This window comes from Podarcis cretensis (genome assembly GCF_951804945.1).
Source record: "Podarcis cretensis genome assembly, chromosome: 10".
In the NCBI taxonomy this organism is placed as follows: domain Eukaryota; kingdom Metazoa; phylum Chordata; class Lepidosauria; order Squamata; family Lacertidae; genus Podarcis; species Podarcis cretensis.
The window spans coordinates 70,693,472-70,718,805 of record NC_137179.1 but is presented as its reverse complement, the minus strand read 5'-3'; the positions used below and the strand labels follow the sequence as shown (position 1 = coordinate 70,718,805).

General features: G+C 41.5%; 1 protein-coding gene across 7 annotated transcripts in view; it reads right to left on the bottom strand.

Annotated features, from left to right (window-relative positions):
• SRPK2 (SRSF protein kinase 2) overlaps positions 1 to 25,334 on the bottom strand; it is a 97,278-nt gene that overhangs the window by 58,197 nt on the left and 13,747 nt on the right. For 2 of the 7 annotated variants that reach the window (XM_079993637.1, XM_079993636.1), the window contains exons 1-2: positions 16,195 to 16,387; positions 3,928 to 3,991 (exon numbers count right to left, since the gene is read on the bottom strand). The exons of 3 other annotated variants lie outside the window; for them this stretch is intronic. In XM_079993637.1, coding sequence (XP_079849763.1) covers positions 3,928 to 3,991; positions 16,195 to 16,336 — 206 coding nt within the window. In that variant the 5' untranslated portion in view covers positions 16,337 to 16,387. Of the gene's footprint in view, positions 1 to 3,927; positions 3,992 to 16,194; positions 16,389 to 25,334 lie in introns of those variants that run through there. 2 more of the 7 variants (XM_079993633.1, XM_079993638.1) reach the window with 2 other exon arrangements.

Genomic DNA, 25,334 nt, shown 5'->3' with positions numbered 1-25,334 from the left:
AGAAAAATTTCCATTTCTAAAAAATGTCTTGTTTTATAAAGGTAACATAATGGACACAATCCCAGTAAAACCAGGCAATTTCAGGTGACTATCCCTATGAAGCATGCATTTACATTACCGCTTTGGGTACACGCTAAAATTCATGTGTTCTCTTTTTGTTGTTAAAATTTAGAACATGTTAGAGATGTGTATGCTATTTATCTGCATTTCTTGAACTATTACCAAATATTCCAATTAAGATAGTATCAATTTGTTCAAAATAAATCACATCAGGGCCTGATTTGCACAGCACAGGTATGTCAAACTCTGGCTTACTGTGAACAAGCAAGCATATCTTTTCCCAGAGTGCACAGAAAACCCGAGTGTTGGTTTCACACATGTGAACTATCAAATGCAGCTTCTTCTCATAGTTAATTCGGAGATAAATGAACCACAAGCACTGATTTGTAGGTTTCCACCCACTTGGGAATAGCAGTATGGACACAATTTTAACAAGATATGTGAATTGGGCCTATATGTGCTTTATTTTTTAAAAAAAATCCAAATGAAAAATATCAGTTCAACGTCAGCTATTAGAAAAACCTTTGAGATATTTATACAGCATATAAAATTAACGTGGTGTATTTTAACATTTTGTTTGCTAAATATAAGCAAAACGTGCTAAATCAGAGCCTAAAACACAATTGATTTAGGACATCAAAGGCACTTCTGGAAAACCCCATCACTGTATGATCAGACATCTGTATACTGTTCCAATTCATGAGAGTTTAAATAAATGTGTGAACATCACCAATGACTGCAAGCATTCACATGAAAGAATGGAGAGTATGCACAAACTAGCAGCATGAACAGGTTTTCACACATTGTCCAATAGTCGTGAATGTGCAAAAGTCAAAGATTTTTAGCTCTAGGTCTAGAACAAGGGTGAGGGACCTGCGGCCCTCGGACACCATGATCCATGGTTATGGATGAAGGCGGATGTTAACCCCAACAATATCTAGAGCAGGGCATCCAATTTTTCATACTATGTGGGTCGCAAGAGTACTTCAACATGGAACCTGTGGGTCATACATTGCCTTGTCATGCAGGCAGGAGGAAGGCCAAAATTTGACACACACACTCCCAGCTTTTGTGCTGCCTTCCAAAAGCCAAATAACTGGCCTTTGGAAGGAGGAGTGGGGTTCTGGCAGCATTCTGGAGCCCTCCCACATCCTTCCCAAAGCTGGGAAAGCACTAACTAGGCTTAGGAAATGAGTTGGAGGGACTCTAGGACCCTGTCATGACCCTCACACTGCCTTCCTAAAGCCCAGTGGCTCACATATCTATCTTTGGGTAGCCAAAATGAGGGCTTGGCAGGGGGCATAAAATGCTGTCGAAGACCAGCTAAAAAGGTCTCCATGGCTGCTCACTGGACCACCCTGCTCTAGAGGGCCACAGGTTCCTCAACCATGCTCTGGAATGTTCTGAAGATGTTCAGTGCAGGAGCAGGGTTTTCCATGTGTGTTCTGACACACAGACCACAAATATTATCCTTATTGATGTTGTCAGTTTGTACAGAGTCTCCACACACCTTCATTTGAGTTTGCAGCTTTCAGGGCTTATGTTCGCTTTACACTAATCCCAAACTTTAGATTTCCTACCTGCTACAAAATAAATAAATAATAGTAATAATAGTGCTAATCTACATTTCTTAAGTAATTTATTTTAAAAAATGGCACAGAGATTCTGAAATACTATTATCTCCTTGTAGTCAGTAACATAAAAAATACATTTTTAACTCACACAGGACCAATCTAGAAAAAGTTGGTCTCGTTTAGGTGTAACTAACTCTCCCTACATTGGGAGCAATGCAAGAAAGACATACTTCTGCAGTTCCGTGGTTTTTATAAAGTACATGTCTATGAAATTATATCAAAAGGCTAAAATATCTAGCACTTCCTGTCTGACCACAGCTAATCCACAATGTGGTCTTTAAAATTTACAGTTTGTAAAGATATATCTATACGGTACATTCATTTATATTCTTATTATGATATATGCTGTTGCTTTCCTTGCCAATCAAGGACATTTCTCATGGTCCATTAGCACAATGTCTGCTCTTAAATTTACTTCCTCCCTATCTTATTATGTGCATTTATGCATTAAAGAAGAAGATTAATTCCAATTAGATGCCAGTTTCATCTCACAGTTAAAATGTATTTCTGAACAGCATGAGCTATCACCTCCTTCATTATGTATATGTATGTATGTATGTATGTGTATATATATATATATATATATATATATATATATATATATATATATTATATATATACACATATATATCAAACACAACAATGCTCTCATTGGTTTCACCCCAGTATCAGTGCCATTCTTTTTAAGAGAAAACCTAAAATCATAGTTGGCATTCTTTGCCTGTGCTATTTTCATCTCCATCCTCTTCCCTAACGTCATCACCTCCATTTTATTGGCATAACATTTATAGCTCATATAGAACCAGGTTAGGGATGGAAAAGCTGAACACAACCCAATTAGCATTTGAATTCAGAGTTTCTATTTCTACAGCAAAACGACTAAACCCTTTCATTACATTTCTCAATTCTGAAAATACACCTTTAAAAAAAATCACCAAAATGAAAATGTGCCTTCCTTGATCCCCTACTCCACCCCACACACCATTTTATGCATTTTTCTTTGCTGTGAATATCTTGCATCTCTATGATAAAATTAAAGCAATCCTGGTTGATTACAGTAGCTTGCTCTCCCTTTTAAAATTTACAAATCCAATTAAATGGCTATTATTGTAAAGCTATACAAAGCATACAGTCGAGGTTCTGTTTTAATTATATGCCCTATATCCTCCTGATTAGCTGAGATACATCTTCTGCATTGGAACTATGCTCTCTTATGCCCATTTTGATGAATATTCAACATAAAATCAGAATTTAGGTTTACTGAATCAATAATTATGCCATCGTCTCCTATAAAAGAAATGGATATCACAATATAGATCTGAGATGGAAAGATTAATGTAGGTTTAGTAACAGAACTAGTGTTGCTATATATGAAACATAATTTATTTAGTATACATTCTACTGTCAAAAATTAATCTTACAGCAAAGATGGTTGAACAGGTTTGATACCCATGCTACATACCAAGAAAACCAAAAGGTTACATAAATAATGCAAAATTAAATTACTAATGGATATTAGAAGCAGATTGACAGACAAAATGATTGTTCTAAAAACACTTCTGAGTCATTTTGTCCTTACCTGAAGGCATGAACCATTACTGCATGCAGTGACTGCTCCATTTCCTAGCACAGACTTGAAGCAGCATCACATCTCTCACACGGAATGTGACTAATTCATAGGTTTGCAATTCCTAAGCTATTAGCAAAGGACACTCCCTTTCAACCTAACATACTGCTTTTAACAGAATTTATTTTCTCCTAGCCTAAATTCAAGTACAATCCTATTTTTAAGTGACATTATCTGATATATGCATGTCTATGTATGTATGTACATGTGTGTGTGTGTGTGTGTGTGTGTGTGTGTGTGTGTGTTTCTGCGTGCAACATCTCTCAATCTAGATTTAAAAATAAAGATGCTTTCATGGGTGGAAACACACACGGAAACACACACACACACACACACACTGCAGCAACAGTATAAACACGTATGTACCAGACGATGTATTATGGATTTGCATGCTGCACAGATTAGCCCTCATTTTTTAAAAAAACATGAAATAATAAGCATTTGCCACTGTCGCAAAGCTTAACCAGCAACAGATTCAGTTAATAGATTACAATGGCAAGCATGCAATACATCAACACAATTGGCACACTGGACAGGAAAAATACCCTATACTGCGTCTTAGCATTACTACACCATTAATTGTTCATGCAGGAGATGTAGCTGTACCTTTCTGAAGAGGACGACTTCTCAGAGTTAACTGACATCAGCAGCTCAATCTTCTGCTTGATTTCTGGAAAAATCAGAAAATATTCACAACCAAAGACTGCCTGCCCTTGTTTTCCAATGCCTTATTCGAGAGAGATCTTTCCCCCTAATAATCCCCTTTGTTCCAAATGAAGCCACAAGATTCACTGTACTTCTGCAGAGGCAGATTCTATGGTGCTATAAAAGAAAAAGCTCCAGAGGCATCAGGCCTTGCTAAACTATGCACATGACTGTTTATGAAAGCAGGAAGTACCATTTCTTTTACACAGAGGGGTGTTTCCTCTTTTGAGGCTGAACAGACATTTACCAGATGATTCTGAGAACAGACTGCATGCAGAGGCACATTCCAGCTACTACGAAAAATCCAACAAATGGTTTATTGAGATACACAGCGAGACAGCAAGAAATCTTTTTGTTGAAATATGTCATCGCTTCAAGAGATTCCAGGTTGGGGGAGGGGGACTGAATCGCTGTCACAAGGAAGGTGTTTACATGTGAATATATGGATTGGAAATATGAGCAGTATTAAATAACCTGCATTTCCAGATTCATAGGGCACCAAATCATGAAAGTAAAAAGAAATATTTTCTCCCTTCTGAAGCTTCCCCCTTCTAATGCTCTCAACCAACAAACAGCAACACCCTCAGACCTGGGCTGGCATATTATATTTCCCCAAGCTGAAATTGTCTGAGAACACCAACTAGATGTTAAAAGGATAATCAATTTTACTCTCTTTTCTGGGAAGGGTGGGGAAGGGAACTGCCATACCATCTGTGAATTCCATATCAAAATCAAAGCTTATACATTTTTTAATATTTTCAAATGTTCTATTTTCTAAGTGGTTTCTCATTAGTTTTATGTCAACTGTATGAAAATTGCAGCATTGAACTACACATTTAATATGTATGAAATATGCTTCAAATGTTAAGTTTTCTTGCAAAACATACTGAAACATTCAGCAACATCTCAATATGCTAGATACCTATAAAAACAACAATAACTAAAAATGAATTTCGGCGAAGAAGAGAACCAGTCTTTGTGCCAACTGTGGCCACACTGAGACCATACATTTATTGCAGTGTGATACCGCTTTGAACAGTCATGGCCTCTCCCAAATAATTCTGGAAGTTGTATTTTGTAACTGGGGTGAGAGCTGTTAAGAGACCTACAGAGCTGCGATTCCCAGAGTTCCTTGCAAAAAGAGAATGTTTATTAAACCCCTCTAGGACTTGAACTCTGTGATCGGAATAGGGGTCTCCTAACAGCTCTAAGAGGACGCAGGTGGCGCTGTGGTCTAAACCACAGAGCCTAGGGCTTCCTGATCGGAAGGTCGGCAGTTCGAATCCCCACAAAGGGGTGAGCTTCCGTTGCTCGATCCCTGCTCCTGCCAACCTAGCAGTTCAAAAGCACGTCAAAGTACAAGTAGATAAATAGGTACCACTCCGGCGGGAAGGTAAACGGCGTTTCCGTGCGCTGCACTGGTTTTGCCAGAAGCGGCTTAGTCATGCTGGCCACATGACCTGGAAGCTGTACGCCGGCTCCCTCAGCCAGTAAAGCGAGATGAACACCGCAACCCCAGGGTCGTCCGAAACTGGACCTAATGGTCGGGGGTCCCTTTACTTTTACCTTTAACAGCTCTATGCACACTTAAACTACAGCTCCCAGAATTATTTGGGGAAACCCATGACTGTTTAAAGAGCTTTAAATGCATGGTATGATTGTGGCCTATGTTAAGCACATAAGTTTGACATGGCACAATTCTTTTTTACTTTTAAAATGGAAGCCCGAGGGAGGACAATTGGGATTAGGACTCTAGGGCTCGGGGTCCATTATCTTCTCCTGTGTGGTAGTCCCAACAAATAATCACACACACACACCCTCTGCAACCCTGAAGTTACTTAGCATAGGAGGGAACCCTACTGGTGCCACTGGCAACATCCCTCCCACAGGGTGGGGGAATCTATTAGGGTGGGAGCTTTAAAGCCAATCCTGATTCCCCCCACAGCCCCTTTTCTAAAAGTTAAAAACATTCATACAGTAACCTATCTGTTTAAGGTAAGATTCAGTTTGGACCAAAGATGGGGAATAAATGACTAGGTAGCAACAGTTCTAAAGAAAATTTAAGAAATCTAGTAAGGTAAAGGTAAAGGTACCCCTGCCCGTACGGGCCAGTCTTGACAGACTCTGGGGTTGTGCGCCCATCTCACTTAAGAGGCCAGGGGCCAGCGCTGTCCGGAGACACTTCCGGGTCACGTGGCCAGCGTGACATCGCTGCTCTGGCCAGAGCCAGAGCCAGAGCCGCACACGGAAACGCCGTTTACCTTCCCGCTGGTAAGCGGTCCCTATTTATCTACTTGCACCCAGAGGTGCTTTCGAACTGCTAGGTTGGCAGGCGCTGGGACCGAGCAGCGGGAGCGCACCCCGCCGCAGGGATTCGAACCGCCGACCTTTTGATCGGCAAGCCCTAGGCGCTGAGGCTTTAACCCACAGCGCCACCTGCGTCCCATAAGAAATCTAGTAGGCACCAACTAATTGTTGATGTGCAAAAGTTCAAAGACATTTTAGATTACATTCAAAGAAGTACTGTTCCGAAGATTCAGCAAAAAGCACTGTTCAACTCAACAGTTATCAAGCCTGATAGTGGTACCTTGGTTTACAGTGGTACCTTGGTTTATGAACTTAATCCGTTCTGGAAGTCCGTTCTTAAACCAAAGCGTTTATAAACCAAGGCGTGCTTTCCCATAGCAGCAGGGGACTCAATTTACAAATGGAACACACTTAGCAGGAAGCGAAACATGTTCTTATTCCAAGGCAATATTCACAAACCAAAACACCTTCCAGGTTTGCAGCGTTCTTAATCCAAGTAGTTCATAAACTAAGCGGTCCTTAAACCAAGGTACCATTGTACTGTGTTTACTTTCAAGTGCTACATTTAAAATTATAGGCAGCTGGAAAACACAAATAGAAAAGCTACACATAAGGGTTTAGCTTCATTCCACTCAAGGAAAAGTTGAATGAATGAAGTCTGCTGATCCAAGGGGGGAGGGGGGAATTCTGTCTGCTCAAAAATATTTAAGAAGGTGAAATGAGGGAGAAATAAAGTGGTAATAATAATTTATTCCGTTCAGTTACAGATAGGTAGCCGTGTTGGTCTGTCATAGTCAAAACAAAAAAAATTCCTTTCAGTAGCACCTTAAAGACCAACTAAGTTAGTTCTTGGTATGAGCTTTCGTGTGCATGCACACTTCTTCAGATACACACTTCTTCAGATGTATCTGAAGAAGTGTGCATGCACACGAAAGCTCATACCAAGAACTAACTTAGTTGGTCTTTAAGGTGCTACTGGAAGGAATTTTTTTTGTTTTATTCCGTTCAGTAAAAGACAGGAAACTACCCTTTACATTTCAAATTTTTAGGGCAACTAAAAATAGAATCATAGAATTTGAAGGGACCATGAGAATCATCTAGTCCAAACCCCTGCAATGCATAAATATAAACCACGACCCTGAGATTAAGAGTCTCATGCTCTATGGATTGAGCTATCCCAGCAGTCAAGGAACCATGGATTCTCTTTCAGAAATTAACCACAGTCTTGTTTGGAATGCTTTTGTATTGGATAACCTGGCTTAGAGCATAGAATATGACTGAGTGATTTATTCGTTTCGCTCCAGCTCATTGGGCAATATCTAACAGTAGTCATACTCGGAGTAGATCTACTGATTTCAGCACTGGCTATCACCCTCTAATCCTAGGATTAAGAAAGCAAAATGGAGAGAATGTGTGAACAAAGCAGAAGAACTTGGAAAAGAGCGGTTACAAATATGTAGCCATTCCTTCACTCACACAGATCAGGGATGCACAAAAGGTAGATCTGGATCTATTGGTGATTAGCAGTAGATCAGAAAGGCTTTCTGAGCCGCCAAATGTTTAACCATGACAGCAACAAAATAGCCTTTCCCTTTAAATTAAGAATGCTGAAATAAAGAAGGCAACCAGGAATGAACTTTTCTGAGGTAGGACTATGAGCTCAGTTCTGGTACCCAAAACAAATTCCTGATCTCAGCAGCTACTCATTGGTACCCTGTTCTTTAATTTAATTTGTGCCTCAGCCCAGTTGATGGCTCCTGAGGCTTTAACACCACACAAAGCAGGTCCTGGAAGTCTGCCCTCCCCCAATCTATGAACTGCTGTTCAAAGGTGGATTTCTAACCTAATAAAGAAATGCGCATAAGGAGACCCCATTGGATCAGATCAAGGGCCCAGCTAGTTGAGCATTCTGTTCTCACAGCAGCCAATCATAAGTTTGTGGGAAGACTATAAGCAGGTCCTGTTTAAAAGCACTTCCCCCACTAGTGATTCCCAGAAACTGGCATTTAGCACCATAAGGCCTCCAACAGTGGAGACAGAATCTAGCCATCGTAGCTAGAAGCGTCTGATAGACTCTTTTAAAAAGCCATCCAGGTTAGTGGACCTACGTTCATGTTATGGGAATGAATTCCATACTTTTGCTATGTACTGTGTGAAGAAATACTTCACTTTGCCTCTTCTGAATCTTCCAGAAATAAGCTTTGTTGGATGGCCTCAGGTTCTAGTTTTACGAAAAAGGGAGAAAATACATCTCCCTATCCACTTTCTTCACAGCATGCATAATCTTACACCTCTACCATGTTATTTGCCTTTTTTCTATTAGAAAACAACCCAAATGTTTTCAATTTTACTCACAAGAAAGTTGTTCCACTACAATTTAGGTTGCCCTTTTCTGAACTCTGCCCAACTTTACAATGTCCTTTATGAGATGAGACATTCCCAAGAGTGGTCTTAACATGGATTTTTTATCACAGCACTATTATATTGGCAGCTCTATTTTCAATCGCTTTCCTAATGATCCCTAACATGGAGTTCACCTTTTTCACAGCTGTTCCAACTACATTGAGCTATCCACTATGACCACAAGGTCCTGTTTCTGGTGAGTCACGCCCAGTTCAGACCCCACAAGTGTATATGTGAAGTGGGGATCTTCACCACACACACACACACACACACACACACACACAGTGTGCAACCCTTTACACTTGTTTACACTGAATCTCATTTGTCATTTTACTGCCCATTTACCTCCTCACAATCTCTTTTTCTTTCAACAACCTTGAACCTTGAACAATTTGGGGGGATCATAAAACCTGGCAACCTCATCACTCATCCCTAACTCTAAATCATTACTGATCATATCATCTAAACACCCCCAGAGCAACACTTAACTACTGTAGAACAAGTAATACCTATAACCTGCTCCTTAGTCACAGTATACATGTATACTGGAAACATACAAAGGCATTTTATTTGCCTAGTAGTAACATGCATGAGGGACGCAGGTGGCGCTGTGGGTAAAAGCCTCAGCGCCTAGGGCTTGCCGATCGAAAGGTCGGCGGTTCGAATCCCTGCGGCGGGGTGCGCTCCCGCTGCTCGGTCCCAGCGCCTGCCAACCTAGCAGTTCGAAAGCACCTCCGGGTGCAAGTAGATAAATAGGGACCGCTTACCAGCGGGAAGGTAAACGGCGTTTCCGTGTGCGGCTCTGGCTCTGGCTCTCGCTCGCCAGAGCAGCGATGTCACGCTGGCCACGTGACCCGGAAGTGTCTCCGGACAGCACTGGCCCCTGGCCTCTTAAGTGAGATGGGCGCACAACCCCAGAGTCTGTCAAGACTGGCCCGTACGGGCAGGGGTACCTTTACCTTTACCTTTTAACATGCATATAAAAACCAGTTTTCAGTCTCAAGATCAAGGTAGAACAATCTAACAATAGGAGAACCAAGAAAGAAAGACTGGTAACATATCTGACTTTCTCTTAGTTTTCAGAGATAGGTTGAAAAGGTTTTAGGATGCATTTAAAAAAATAAAAAAGAAGAAAGCATTGTGGTAGGTATCTTAAAGAGTAGGGGAGAAATTCACACTTCCTGAAACAACTCAAACTGCAGCTATCATTCAAGCGAACACCAAAATAAGTCAGTGTCTTATGTACCCTATCAGTGGTTGAACTCAAGTTGTTACTTTACAAGCTACTGCCTTCTGCAATGATTATTTGAATCCATTAAATACTGAACTAAAACATGTTATATGGTTTGATATACAGTGTGACTGCTTTTTAAGAGTCCAAATAGAGAATGGGATAAATGAATACATATTGTAGATTATTCATAATCTACAAATTGTACTATTTAAGATAACAGGAATATCAGTGAATAGCAGAAAATAGTTTGAAAGTGGTTGATATACAAAATGCTGATGGAAGCTATTTTTTCAGCATAATCTAAAACTACAAAGCCATACTCATAATATATAACTGAGGGTTTTGCAGCATGCTCAGAGTTGAGATGGGTCCTCTTAGGAGACAGGTTGTGCCATTTATCCCAGCACCGGCCGGCAGGAGGCAGAACCCTGAGAATGAAGTGTCACAGAACACATGTGGTTGCTCACCCATAATGCTCTTTAGAAGAGCAACCCACTCCAAGAAGCTGCCTGCATGTCTGGCACAGGGGACAGCCAAAAAGTTATCATGAGGGCTAAGCGTCACTTAGCTGGTGTCCTGAATAATTCCTGAATAACAAATCTGGTGTAGATTTTTAATTCACATACAGTCCAGTTGTAAAACTGGATACCCAGATGAGTTTAATGGTAAAGGTAAAGGGACCCCTGACCATTAGGTCCAGTCGTGACTGGGGTTGCGGCGCTCATCTCGCTTTATTGGCCGAGGGAGCGGGTGTACAGCTTCTGGGTCATGTGGCCAACATGACAAAGCTGCTTCTGGTGAACCAGAGCAGTGCACGGAAACGCCGTTTACCTTCCCGCCGGAGCGGTACCTATTTATCTACTTGCACTTTGATGTGCTTTCGAACTGCTAGGTTGGCAGGAGCAGGGACCGAGCAATGGGAGCTCACCCCGTCGCGGGGATTCGAACCACCGACCTTCTGATTGGCAAGTCCTAGGCTCTGTGGTTTAACCCACAGCGCCACCTGCGTCCCAAGTACTTGCTCCTAAATAAGCAACCACAAAGAAAAAGCCTAAATCTCTGAACAGTAGCATTGACTATGGTAGATTATTTGCAGGTTGCCTGCAAATATTAGGTCTACTTTATACAAATGTCCTGCTCATGGGCTTCCCATAGGTTGGATACTGTGAAGGTAGGACTAAGGCTCTTGATTTGTTGCTCTCATCATTCTCAAGAATGAATCAACCATGCTGGCTAGGGTTGATAGCAGCTGGAGTCTATTATCATCTGGAGGGTCTCTGGTCTGATCGGCAACATGATTCTTATGTTCCTAATCAGCAAGCTCCCTTAAATTAGAAACAGGTTGATCGGGATCCTGTACATATGGACTCTGAAGAAAATCCCACTGATTTAACAGGATTTATTCCAATGTAACTCTGCATAGGTATCAGAAGACACAAGGAAACCTGGTTTGTAGAAGTACAACCCCTGCCCAAAACACCACAATGAGCACTGAAAACACTCAGTGGACATGAAATACTGACAGACATAAACTTGAGTAGCAGCATTCTACCCAGCAACATTTTGCTGCAGATTCACTTTTTTAATGTAAAGTCATTGTTCTGGCCTTTTGTACAGCAATTATATGGCTTTTAATAAAATTCAAATACAAAAATATATGTACATTTTCTGGTACAAACCAAACTCTGCATATGAAGTTGTGGGTTTGGGTTTTGCTTCTGACAATAAGGTCTACCCAATTTTATTGCTGCATGCCATACTGTAGTGGAATTAGGATTTCCAGCAGGCTATTAGAAAATAATGACTGATAACCATGCCTGGACCTGTTTTGCAGCTTCTGTTTATACATGAGACCACAAATCAAACAGGAAATGGCCACAGAAAGCTCCTGACAGCATTAGTAAGTAAGTAGTAAGTACTTTACCTAAAGATTAAACATTAAACAGGAGAAAACGTTCCTATTCTCCACTCTGGAGAGAAAAAAACAAGTTACAAGAAGAACACATAAACAACCTCCAGAAATAAAACATTCCTATTCTTGCAGGCTTTGGATAATTAAAACTGTACAGACATTGTTTATTGCTATGGTATGTATTTATTGTTTTTATACTGTAAACCACTCTGTGTTCCTTGGATAAAGGGCAGTATAGAAATTTAATAAATGAATTAATAAATACTATTTAGATAAACAAATAGGAAATATCTGACAACGTCAATGTTTTATTGGAAGCAGATGTTTGTTTGGATTACAAGCCTGGCTCCTATAAAATTATTCATTTGAATTAACTACAAAAAGCGGCAACACATGCTAGCTTAATACGACACTGAAATGTCATAAAAGTTTGAGACATTTTTCCATGCAGAAAAATTAATTTGCCCTTCACCTCCCAAGAGCTTTGGGTTGCATCGTGCCTCTGCCTCTCTGGTTTAGCTTCTCTAGTAAGCAGACCAAAAACTGTAACTGGAGCAAACCCACAGGGCATTTTGTATAGTCCTTGTTATTCCTCTTAAGCAATCGATTATGCATAGTTAACCCAAACAGAATGTCTAAGAAGTAAAAAAAACCCTGTGTATATTGAGTTCATAATTATATCATCTCATTATAGACTTCCTGATCTTAGCTACCCTTTTTAATTAAAACTATTTTTTTAATAGCAAGAAAATGCCAGAGGAAAATTTGCAGCTAGTGTTTTGGTGGTTCAGCTAGATATGAGGTAGCAGTTGCTTGGAGTCCCAAGCAATTTGCATGGTTCACCTAAAACTCTTTAAAATCTCATCTATTTAATTCTCACCTCACCTCTCCAATTGGAATCAGCACAATCACAACCATAATAACCCTAATAAAAAGGTAAAGGTAAAGGGACCCCTGACCATTAGGTCCAGTCGTGACCGACTCTGGGGTTACGGCGCTCATCTCGCTTTATTGGCCGAGGGAGCCAACGTACAGCTTCCGGGTCATGTGGCCAGCATGACTAAGCCGCTTTTGGCGGACCAGAGCAGCGCACGGAAACGCCATTTACCTTCCTGCCGGAGCGGTACCTATTTATCTACTTGCACTTTGACATGCTTTCGAACTGCAAGGTGGGCAGGAGCAGGGACCAAGCAACGGGAGCTCACCCCGTTGCGGGGATTCGAACCGCCGACCTTCTGATCGGCAAGTCCTAGGCTCTGTGGTTTAACCCACAGCACCACCCGTGTCCCAATAACCCTAGTGGTGCAACAATAAAACTGCTAGCATGTTTGCAAAGCTAAGCAGTGTTTGGCATGGTTTCAAATTGGTGTGTTGAAATTCCTGGATTGCAGGGGATTGGTCTACATGACCCTTGGGGTCCCTTCCAACTCTACAATTCTATGATTCATGTTTACCTGGAAATACCACAATTGAATAGGCTTCAAACCCAGGTGAGTATGCTTAGAATTTAAGGGTATTCAATTTTGGCTAGATAATGGCCCACAGCTCCAAAAGAATTGGCAGGAAATTAGAAAGTTAAAACTTCAAAATAAGCATTTAGCAAATTATCAAGATCATGATATATAGGGACGCAGGTGGCACTGTGGGTTAAAGCCTCAGCACCTAGGGCTTGCCGATCGAAAGGTCGGCGGTTCGAATCCCTGCGGCGGGGTGCGCTCCCGCTGCTCGGTCCCAGCGCCTGCCAACCTAGCAGTTCGAAAGCACCTCCGGGTGCAAGTAGATAAATAGGGACCGCTTACCAGCGGGAAGGTAAACGGCGTTTCCGTGTGCGGCTCTGGCTCGCCAGAGCAGCGATGTCACACTGGCCATGTGACCCGGAAGTGTCTCCGGACAGCGCTGGCCCCTGGCCTCTTAAGTGAGATGGGCGCACAACCCCAGAGTCTGTCAAGACTGGCCCGTACGGGCAGGGGTACCTTTACCTTATATATATATGTATGTGTGTGTGTGTGTGTGTGTATATATATATATATATATATATATATATATCTCCCATACATATCACACCCATAAGTTTCTTACATCTTTAACAGTTTCAACAATTCTGCAATAAGATCTGAAAATAAGGACTTATCCGTAAGGAAAATGTGATGGTGACTCATTTTTTGTAAGGTGCTCTTTATGGTTCTGTAACACATTCAAACATTCAGCTAAAACAATCTGAAGAGAACTCTGACCTATAAAATAGAAGGGGCACTGATATTTAAGAAACAGATACAGAAAAATAAAGAAGAAAATAACATGTTGGAAAGAAGCGTTCCAACTTCCAAAAAGGTATATCCTGAAGCAATATGGAATAGATGAAACGACTGCTTTTACTAAAAGCATTTATCATTAGATAAGATCCACACATTTTTGGAGTTAGCAAAGGTAGAAATAAGAAGAGGTTAGTCTGTCACAATCATGCTCATTTTCTTACTGAAGCACCTTAAAAATGTATGAGGAAGATAATGCTAGTTATGGAGCTCTTGGGTAAAATTGAGATCAATTGGTAAGTCAAACACTTGGGTACAGAAAACAATTCAAAAAAGTTTGTGATAAGAACAATGCTGCGAAGCACAAGTTAAATCTAAGAAGACTATGCTGAGAATGAATAGGTAGAGAGCACAATGCCATATGGATAAGGCTGCTCATGTGAACGAATTGTGGCTTCTTTCAGAATAAAATTCAGGTGATGCATGCGGGGAAAAGAGACAGAACACAATGCTTGCATTAACATTGGTTGGCCTAGCCCCTATGTGTTCTCATTTCTCCTTCAAGCAGAATGAAGACCCAAGACCCAAGAGAAATTATTATTGGTTTCAAAGACTATGGCTGCATTCCTAAACAAACTTACTTGGGAGTAACACAATGAAAAAAGTAGGGTTTACTTATGGGGACATAGGCTGTCACGTTCATGTCATATAATAAAACAGGGTGGTCCAACCTCACATGGCCTTTTTTTGGTAGCCCCAGACATGGCAGGGAACAGGAAATAGTGGTTCCTGGGATGGTGGTGGCATTGGGAAAGAGGCATCAAGGCTCTAACAGGGTCCCAGAGTCCTCTCACCTCTTTCCCAAAGGCTACTTAGCACTTTTCCAGCTTTAGAAAGGAGGTAGAAGAGCTCTAGGATCCTTTCAGAATCCTCACATCTCTTTCCCAGTGTCACCACCATCCCAGGAACCACTTCCTGTTCCCTGCCCTTCAAAATGGAACAATACCTTATAGACATAACCAAGATATAAGACAAGGCATTGATCTCAAGGACTGGATCCACATTACAGCCTCTTGCATTTGCAAGTTGGTGAAAAAGCTAATGATGCTCATGAAGTCCAATGTATGGAACACCACACTGTAAGTCCCTTGTTTATAATGCAGCTCCATGCAACATGGCACTAAGGTGCATTAAAAATATATATTTTGTTTGATTTACTGTTTGTCTTTATTTGTATAGTTTCACTGTTTCATTGCTTGCTCCCCTGAGCTACTTTAAGAGGAAGGGTTGGGAAATCAATTGAATGCACAAATAAATAAAAATAATAGTGGGAGGATCTACCCTTAACATGCAAGTTCCAGAATATACAGTGTAAACCAAAGTAGCCAACGTGGTGCCCTTCTAAGATCCATCAGTCCCAGCCAGCACAGCTAATGCTCAGGAGTTACAGGAAACATACTCCAAAACACATGGAAACCATCAACTTGGCTACCCTGATCTAAACCACAATTAAACAGTAAAGCTAAAACAGCATAAAACAAAATTCAGACATAAAGTAGCAGCAGTGACAGAAATTCAAATGTGTAACAATACACCTCACCCTGCTCAAAAAGTCTGGGCAAAGAAGTGGGTCCTTCACCTAACAGTGAAACTACATCGTGGTCATAAGTAGCTTCCACTGTTGGAAACTGAATGCTACACTAAGTGGAGTCTTGGTCTGATCCAACAGGTTTCTTGTGGGTTTTTGGAAAAGGCTGCGAACATGGGGCTATACAAATTTGTAATTGTGTCTGAACTTTGATAGCTCATTTACACATATAATTCACCACCCAAATGATTAACGTGTGCATGCAGGAACCATTCTTTCAATAGTAAAGAATAACAAGCACAGAATAAAGCATTCAAATGTATGTAAGATCTAAATGAAGTAACTAGATCAGCATTCAAGGTTATCTCCAGATGGAGAAACACACATATGTAGTGAGGTTCTAGGAGAACTTGGGAGAGTTTGATTCCTTGTTGCTGATGAAATACATTTTGATAATGATAATTAGCTTTACCTAAGAACATATCAAGGAACACAGAGCTGTTTTGTGAATTTTCCATGATTCCTGGGCTCTGAGGATTCAATGTGCTTCTGTATTGTTGTGGGTGTCCTTCTCCCCAGCCATTTCTTCCTTCGATCTTCCTCCCTCTTTCCATGTATTTTCTCTCTCACTGTTCTGTAACCATGTGAATTCTTCCTGAACTTACTACCTTGCCTGAATGCTTAACTGACAAACCACCCTTTTGTTCACTGTACATATTGTGACATCAGAAGGTGCTGGGGGCAGTTATTGAAGATGTAGGCCCCCACATGCAGGCTTTTTGCATATGTATTAAAGCTACCCTAAGGTTATTGATTTCTGTATGAATTGGAGCATTGTATTAATACTGATGAGTCTAGCTCTATATCATTTTTCTGTCATTGTTCGGCTACGTCCTTATGGAAGGTCTCTTTAAAAGTTATTTTATGGATTCAGCAAGATCCACTGGTGTCAAAGGCAATGATACTTTTAACATAGGGTGTCTTGCCTGTTTCCTACTATTGATCAGAAGAGAGTAAAAGGAATTCTGGAACTCAGCATGCAAGAAGTAAAATTCCTAAATCTCTGGATTTGTTCCAGGAATAAAGCTTGTGTATTTCCATTAAATCTAGACTGGCCTACCCTTCACTTCTCCCTCTATGTTTTTCACAGTGACCTCTCTCTCTCTCTCTCTCTCTCTCTCCCTCCCTCTCTCTCTCTTTCTGCGCCAATCATTTATCTTTGGTTCTGGGAGATGTCTGTATTTTAGGATGTGTGATATATGGCATCTTGCTATGTGTAACATGTAGTAAGAAATACTGACCTTTTCTACCTCATAAATAGTGGAAACTGAAACAAAAAGTTGCAGTATATTTCTTCTAAAATACCGTATTTTTCTGTGTATAAGACACCCCCCATGTATAATACACCCCCTATTTTGGGGGACTCCAAATTAAGAAAACACTCAGCACTACCCATGTATAAGACGAGCCCCAAATTTAAACCTATTTTTTTTGTTTAAAAGAACTAGTCTTATAGTTCACTTGCTTAGGGTTCCAAAAGAAGAGCCCTGCTCAATCAGAACAAAGGCACATCTAGCCCATCCTGTTCTCACAGTGGCCAGCTAGTTGCCTATGCGATTTCCACAAGCAAGGTCTGGGTGCAACAGCACTCTCCCCACTTGCAATTCCCAGCAACAGGTATTCAGAGGCACACTACCTCCAACAGAAGAAGCAGAACTTAGCCATTGTGGTTTGTAGTGTCAAGAATACAAACCAGAACCAGAGGAGGAGGACAAAGAGATAAAGGCAATGGGACCAGTTTTCAAAAGTGCTTTTTAAATTTCATCTACTCACAAATTCTCAATCATACAACACGTTCACACATACTCTGCAAGGATACAGCTACCAAAGATAGTTGCTCTGTCTTAACTAGATGGCCAGTCTAGTAGCAGAGAGGGATGAAGCGGGGTGAGAGTGAAGCTTCACATTGGTCCTTGGGGTGCTGCAGAGGTCTTCACCCCAGAGTCTTCACCCCTGTCCTTTTGACTGATGTGTTGGCTATAGGGGTTCCTTTTTGATTGTGAAGGCTATTATGTCTTACCTTATCAGGGTACCTTTACGCAAATGGACACAACCACCCAGAAACATGATATTTCTTCTTCTTCCAAAGAAGGAAGTTAATAAAGTCCTGTTTATAGCCACAAGTGACTTTTTTTCTTTTAGCAACCCTACAGAACCCCAAGTATTTAGACATCCATCTCATATACACAAAAAAATTTTCTCAAGTTTTTATTGCCTGTGTAACTTTTTCCAAATGCTGTTTAAAAAAAGCACATGAACCTGACCTTTAAAGAGTTTGTAAGTAAACCAATTTTAACTTACCAGGCCACCCACGCCAATTGGGATGAAGCACCCACTCAGGTGGCAGAAGTGTAAGAGGCAGCACTCTGCCCATTTCACTGCTTCTGCAACTGAGAGGGAGGCATTCCCAGGTGTGTCACTGCTGCTCATCTTCCTCACCCTTGGGAGGAAAAGCCAAGTGAGTGGCAACACTCTGAGGAGCACCTGGCTCCTGCTGGATTCAGCAAGAGCCAGAGTGTGGCAGCAGTGGGGCACAGGAGGAAGCAATTTCCATTTCACCTCAGATGGCAAAATGGGAGGGGACATCCTAGCCCAGCTAGTTCACACCAAAAATCACTCAAAATGATTGACAGTTTAGAAAAAGCCTTTGGATTTACAGAGATAGCAATGTCCTACTAGTTCTTTCCATTCCACTAGGTTTCCATTATGTTGACGATAGATGTACTCTCCTCTAAGACCAAGCTCTCCAGCTCACCTGTCTTGGCTCTGTGGCTTATATAAACAGCCTCTTTCTCCAAACATTTTCAGCACATATGTTTTACCCTAAGGTATAATTGCTACAATGTGCTCCTGCACCCTCCATGCCCAGTTTTACCCCTCTCCACTTTTCATTTCCCCTCTAATTCTTGGGGGATCATTTGTTCTAAACTGGTTGCTCCTTAGTTCCCATTGCCTACCCCCTGCAATCAGTTTAAAAGTTGCTCTAACTTTTTAAAAAAATAAATCAGCATCAACGTTCCAGTTCCAACCCTGTTTGAGCAGAACCTGTCCTTTTTCTACAGACCTAGCTTGTCCCAAAATGTTCCCCTGCTTCTAAGAAATCCAAACCACTCCTCCTGGCACCATTTCATCCATATACTGAGATGACACAGCTGTGCCTGTCTAGCTGCCCCTGCACATTGTATTGCTAGCATTTCAGAGAAAGCCACATTGAAGGTCCTGGCTTTCAACATCCTTCCTAATAGTCAAAATTTCACTTCCAGGACTTTATAATTCCCCACATCATTGGTGCTAAAATGCACCATGACCACTGACTCCTTCCTAGCACTATCCACCAGGCTATCTAGATGTCATGCAACATCTGTAAAATCCTGCCAGCATGGCCAACAACATGGGGGGAACTGACAGCTTCCCCACCTCTGCTTTAAAACCCATATCTGGCATATCTGGGAGACATTTTCTCCCATACGTCACTTCACTGTCTGTTGCTACCCTTGCATTGTACTCCCCAAGGGAGCTCAGCCTAGTTACTTCCCTGGCATTACTTTATCAGTCAAGTTTAAAAATAAAAAGCTTTGCCAAGGCTTGAGTGGAAATGTGCCAGATAGTAATTTCAGGAGCTGACTATCGGGGACTATTGATGTTAACATTTTTCACCACTGATTTATTGGATTTTTATTGGGTGTTTTTTATTCTCTTCATATCTGCATTGCATTTTTAAAAATAGTAAAACATCTCAGCTGCCTTCAGGAAAAGAACGTGTGGTTCATACAATATTTCAACTAAATAAACCTGCCATCTGTATTGCATAAAATTTTCGAAGAGAAAGTCTGAACCAACAACTTAATCTCAAATAACAACAGATTAGCTAAGATAAGTAAAGGTTGTAGTTGCCATGGGACACTGCATGATGTCACTGCACTGCCATGGTAATCTCTAGGGAGACATTTATGCTCCTCTGGCCTACTTATTTTAAAACTCCCACCAATGATACAGCACCATGCTGATAGCACCCCCACATTAGCATAGAGAGAGACAATTCACATATGGCGATAGGGAAAAAACCTCTGAATTGCTCTGGGCAGCCACACAAAGAACAAACTGGCAGGCTGTGATACACCATAGTGCCCTCTAACCAACCTTCCACAGTCTCTGATGGCAGAGAATGCCTTTCACCCAAGCAAATAAAAATGTCTGGTGATCAGATGGCTTATATTTTGCAAGACTTGCAGCCAGATCCCATACAAAGTTAGTTATGCCTAAACTCTCTCTTGGCACACATTCATACTATCAGCTGCTACCACAGCAGCAAAAACAGCCCAAACAGTGCACTGAGAAGGAAGCTGTGCTTCCCAAGGCAGTAAAAGGGAGAAGATGAACAGAGATAGAGAGACCTCAAATGGAACAATTTGCTGTGCATATAGAAAGCGGGGAGTGTGTGTGTGTTATTCTGCTTCTTAATGCTCCCGCAAAGGAAGCAAGGGGTGGAAGTAGGCAGGGTAATCTTTTTTAAAGGGGAGAAGGGGTTTTCTCAGTATGCAAATAGGATGGGGTCAGGTTAGGAGGGAAATTCTGCTCTTTAGCCCAGCAACTAAAGAAGCAATAGGAGGAAGCAGAAGGGCAGGTTCCCTTACTGGAAAGATGGAGAAGTTGTGACCATCCAGATGTTACTGAACTACTACTCCCATCATTCCTGACTACCGGTCATGCTGTCAGAGGCTGCTGGGAACTAAAGTCCAACAGAATCTGGTGGGGGCACAGGTTTCCCATCACTATAGTAGGAATGGCCATGCTACCCCCTCCTGCTGCTTCTTTAGTGCATTTTGGTGTGCAAAGGCTTGCCTGCCTGTCATTCCCTTCAGGAACATGTCCCGCTGCATAAAGGTGTATATTTGCTTGCATTTCCATCCCGTGAGCCGAAGGGACAGCAGGGCTTGGTTGAGGAAGACTCTCCAGGGTGCTCCCCATTTTTTGCAATTTCACATATGTGCACAGGGGCTCAGAACGGAACCCCCATGTAAACAGGGAGTCACCTGTAGATTGAAATTGATATATAGTTCATATCATTCCAGAAAAACCTGCAGTTCAAAGACCACGTTGCCCAAAAATAGAATGTTAAGAGACAGGCCAGAAATTCTCCAATACAGTAGAATTCAGGGAGTTTCTACAATAAATTTATCATCATAACCTCTTTCAAACTTGCTGAGACCTCACCTTCTCATAAGGAGGCATTTACCACTCCCACAATTCACTCAACTAGTCTTGCATGTTTAATACAGGTAATTTACCTGAAAACGTGTAATTACAACTTTGAAACAGCCCAATCTGAGTGGTATTTTATCTATTGTTACTAATTAATTTACTGAATTTTTATAAATAGAAAATGTTCTGTCCCACTTCACTACCTGACAAGCAACATCAATGTCTGAGTCAGAAGAGGATGGGCAAGCAGGACTAGAACCCACACTTCACATAGATTTCTAACCCTTCAGTCATGATAGCAGACAGACCAAACACTGTGTCACTTAGACCATAAGTGATTTCCACAGGAGACCCTAGATCTGTAGAATACCACAAGTCTGAGATGCAAGAGGTCTCGGGTAAAAACCTTGGATATGATCTCCATATCCTAGAAAAGGCTAGGATGAGCCCCAATATGACATACAGTGGTGCCTCGCAAAACGAAAAGAATCCATTCCGCGATTCTCTTCGTCTAGCGTTTTTTTTTTTGTCTTGCGAAGCAAGCCCATTGACAGCTTAGCGGATTAGCGGCTTTTAGCGGCTTATCAGCTTAGCGGATAAGCAGATAAGCGGCTTAGCGGCTTAGAAAAAGGGGGGGGAGGGAAAAAAAGTCGGAAAAACTCGCAAGACATTTCGTCATGCGAAGCAAGCCCATAGGGAAATTCGTTTTGCGAAGCGCCTCCAAAACGGAAAACCCTTTCGTCTAGCGGGTTTTTCGTCTTGCGAGGCATTCGTCTTGCGGGGCACCACTGTATTGTGATAACCTATCAGGGAAGTAATGCCTAGGCCAGCTCTGAGGCTTCTCTCGTAGAAAACCCCATTTCAAAAACAGCCAAGGCATGTTTCACAGGGAAACAGGGCAAACTGGCAAACAGGTAAACATTTTACCAAACATAATACCGGAATGAGTTCTGAATCAAACAATTACAAATAATTAAATCAAAACATGGGCTTTTGTAAATCACAAAACAAAAGTATGGAGGGGAGAGGTTTCTTGCCCTGGCTTTTCTGCAGCTATTTTTAAGTTCATATTTCAGTTAATCTCACATCTGAGTCACCAAACTGGTCCTTCAAGATAATGAAATCAGCAAAACCTCACCCCCTTTGTATTTCAAAGAGGGGAGAAACAAACAGAACACACCCCAAACAAACCCCATACTGTGCATTTACTTTAAAGCAAGAGCACAAAATCTAGCATTTCCTCCTTTACTGTGAAGCTTAATAAAGTAGGAATGAGACAGATTACAGTCTGAAGAAAGAAATGAAATCTCGCCCTGACCTAGCCACTGTGATCCCCGCGACGGTCACCTCCAGACTGGATTATTGTAACTCGCTCTACGTGGGGCTGCCCTTGAGACTGACCCAGAAACTCCAGCGGGTGCAGAATGCTGCAGCGAGACTCCTTACGGGGTCCTCGCTGCGAGATCACATTCACCCGGTGCTATACCAGCTGCACTGGCTCCCGGTGGAGTACAGGATCAGGTTTAAGGTGCTGGTTTTAACCTTTAAAGCCCTATACGGCCTAGGACCCTCATACCTACGGGACCGCCTCTCCTGGTATGTCCCACAGAGAAACTTACGGTCTTCAAATAAAAACATCTTGAAGGTCCCAGACCACAGAGAGGTTAGGCTGGCCTCAACTAGAGCCAGGGCTTTTTCGGCTGTGGCTCCGATCTGGTGGAACACTCTGTCACAAGAGACTAGGGCCCTGCGGGACTTGACATCTTTCCGCAGGGCCTGCAAGACAGAGCAGTTCCACCAGGCCTTTGGCCAGGGCACAGCCTGACTCCCTCTTTCGGCAATCTTCGCGGAGCTCTGGCCCAATGGTTGCCAGTGGTTTGTTTTGAATTAATTTTATAATGAATGATTTTAGAGTGTTGTGTTGTGTTGTACTGTTGTACTGTTTTATTGCTGTTAGCCACCCTGAGCCCAGCTTCGGCTGGGGAGGGCAGGATATAAATAAAATTATTATTATTATTTATATTATTTATATTATTATTATTATTATTATTATTATTATTATTATTATTATGCAGTGGAACCTCGGGTTAAGTACTTAATTCGTTCCAGAGGTCCATTCTTAACCTGAAACTGTTCTTAACCTGTAGCACCACTTTAGCTCCTGCTGCTGCCACGCCACTGCTGCACAATTTCTGTTCTCATCCTGAAGCAAAGTTCTTAACCCGAGGTACTATTTCTGGGTTAGGGAAGTCTGTAACCTGAAGCGTCTGTAACCTGAAGCATATGTAAGCCGAGGTACCACTGTATTTTGAACAATGATGAGAGATCACACATTGGAACAGGTGCTATTTTGTACCATTTGATACCTACACTACTACTCCTGGTGATTTCCCAAAAGACGGCAGAGGTTTCGGATCAGATGGGCTGCCTTCCCAGGTTGACAAGAAATACCAACCCTCACTTTCCTCTGCAGCACAAGCAGAAACCATAAAGACTTAAAGAAATGTTTCAATGGAAATACCAGTTATAAGCAGCACAAATGAAGCTCCAGTTAGTTAAGGAAAACCAAGGTTATTATTGCAATCCTATATACAGCAATCCAAGAGCATGTCCCATTTAACTTGGGGGCTTACTTCTGAGCAGACATGTGGAGGATTACACTGTAGAACACTGTAAGGATTTCTGTAATCAGAAGTACACACACTCTCTATGGGGCAGCATTTTGAGATCATTCTCTAGTCTTTACATATTCAGAAATCTATAATAAATATCACCCAATCAAGTCCAGAGTTCAGGCACTAATAATTAAAATTACTTTACATTTTATAGACTATTTATCTGTTCAAGAGATAAACCTATCCAGTCACTTCCAGATGATCAGCTAAAGAAAATTTACAGAAAGCAGGACTTTTTTTGTTGTTTAAAGTCTGCAAATGACTAATACTGGCATGTTTTGACAAGAATGCTAGTAAAAATTTAGGTAAGGTTATAATGTCTATGGATTTGAGGTTAGCTATTGCACTCAATATATTTTGAAATGGATCTTTTTTCTGTCTTGAACTGGACTGGAAACAGATAACCTATTGTAAAAATAATAATAATATTCTTTAAATCATTTATTCAAAAGTTACAATACAGCTTTGTTCACTGCCATAATATCATGTAATGTAATTCTCCCTCTCTCTCTCTCTCTCTCTCTCTCTCTCTCTGTGTGTGTGTGTGTGTTTTACTATAATCAGTTTCCTGCCCTATGTCTTTTTATCAGAAGACACATTAATGTTATACTAAGAAATAACTTTATATAAACTGAGAGTTATATTAAATGTAGGGTTAAGCAGATCATTCTTCCAACACAAGGATTTCTCCTCTCCCATGCACCCCCTAAATCTGTTCTAGGATTCTCCCAACCCTCTGAAACTGATTTAGAGACAGCACGCGATGCATGCAAAAGGGGGGAGCCCCATTATGCTAGCACTAATCCTTGTACTGGTGCAACTATTTAGTTGAATACCACCCCGAACTTATATTTGATGGCATTCTCAAGCTCTTTCAACTGTGTTTAGACTCACTACTACACATTAAGAGAGCATATTTCTTTGTAATCTTAACTACCTGGTAATGAATTTAAAGTGATTAAAGCCTTCCCCTAAAAATTATTCACTGTTCACTTTTCTGAACTTCAGGAGGTAATGCCTCCTATTATGTAGCCAAAATGGCAGCAATAGCACAGAACAGGGAGGGACCGTTAAACTGGAGGGAACCCCAAAGTTTGCAAGGGTACCAAGCATCTTGCGAAAAAGCATGAATACCCCAATTAAGATCTCTGTGCCATCTGCGCCATGAGGTCTGAGGCAAAGTGGGGAGAAAACTGACAACTTGAATGGGGGGGCAGAGAGAGTGAAAGAGAAGAGAGAGAATGAATGAGAACAAGTGGTTGGATTGGAACAAGAGGGCAGCACTCAGAGCTGAAAGAACCATTGTCTGTACAGGTCAGTTCCTAATACATCCCCAGAGACAACAGTGAGAGCTGCCTAGAGACACCGATAAAGAAATCCAATATTTTAATGTTGCTGGAATTGAGTACCCCAGGGTGGAGGACCCTAAAAGGTAGCAAGCAAAGAGAAGAGTTCCTGCTCTTTCTAACTCAATTATCTTTTTTGTGTGAAACATCTGAAAATGAAATACTGCTAATTTTAAAGCAAGTGCAATTAATTGTCCCTGAACAGCAGGGTGAAAGACACTGTGGCTTCAGAAAGAGTGTCTTCAGGCAGCCGTGTAGTATAAATTACAGAGAATACTGCAAGTCTGGCTCTGGGTGCAGTGGCGTAGCGTGGGGGGTGCCAGGGGTGC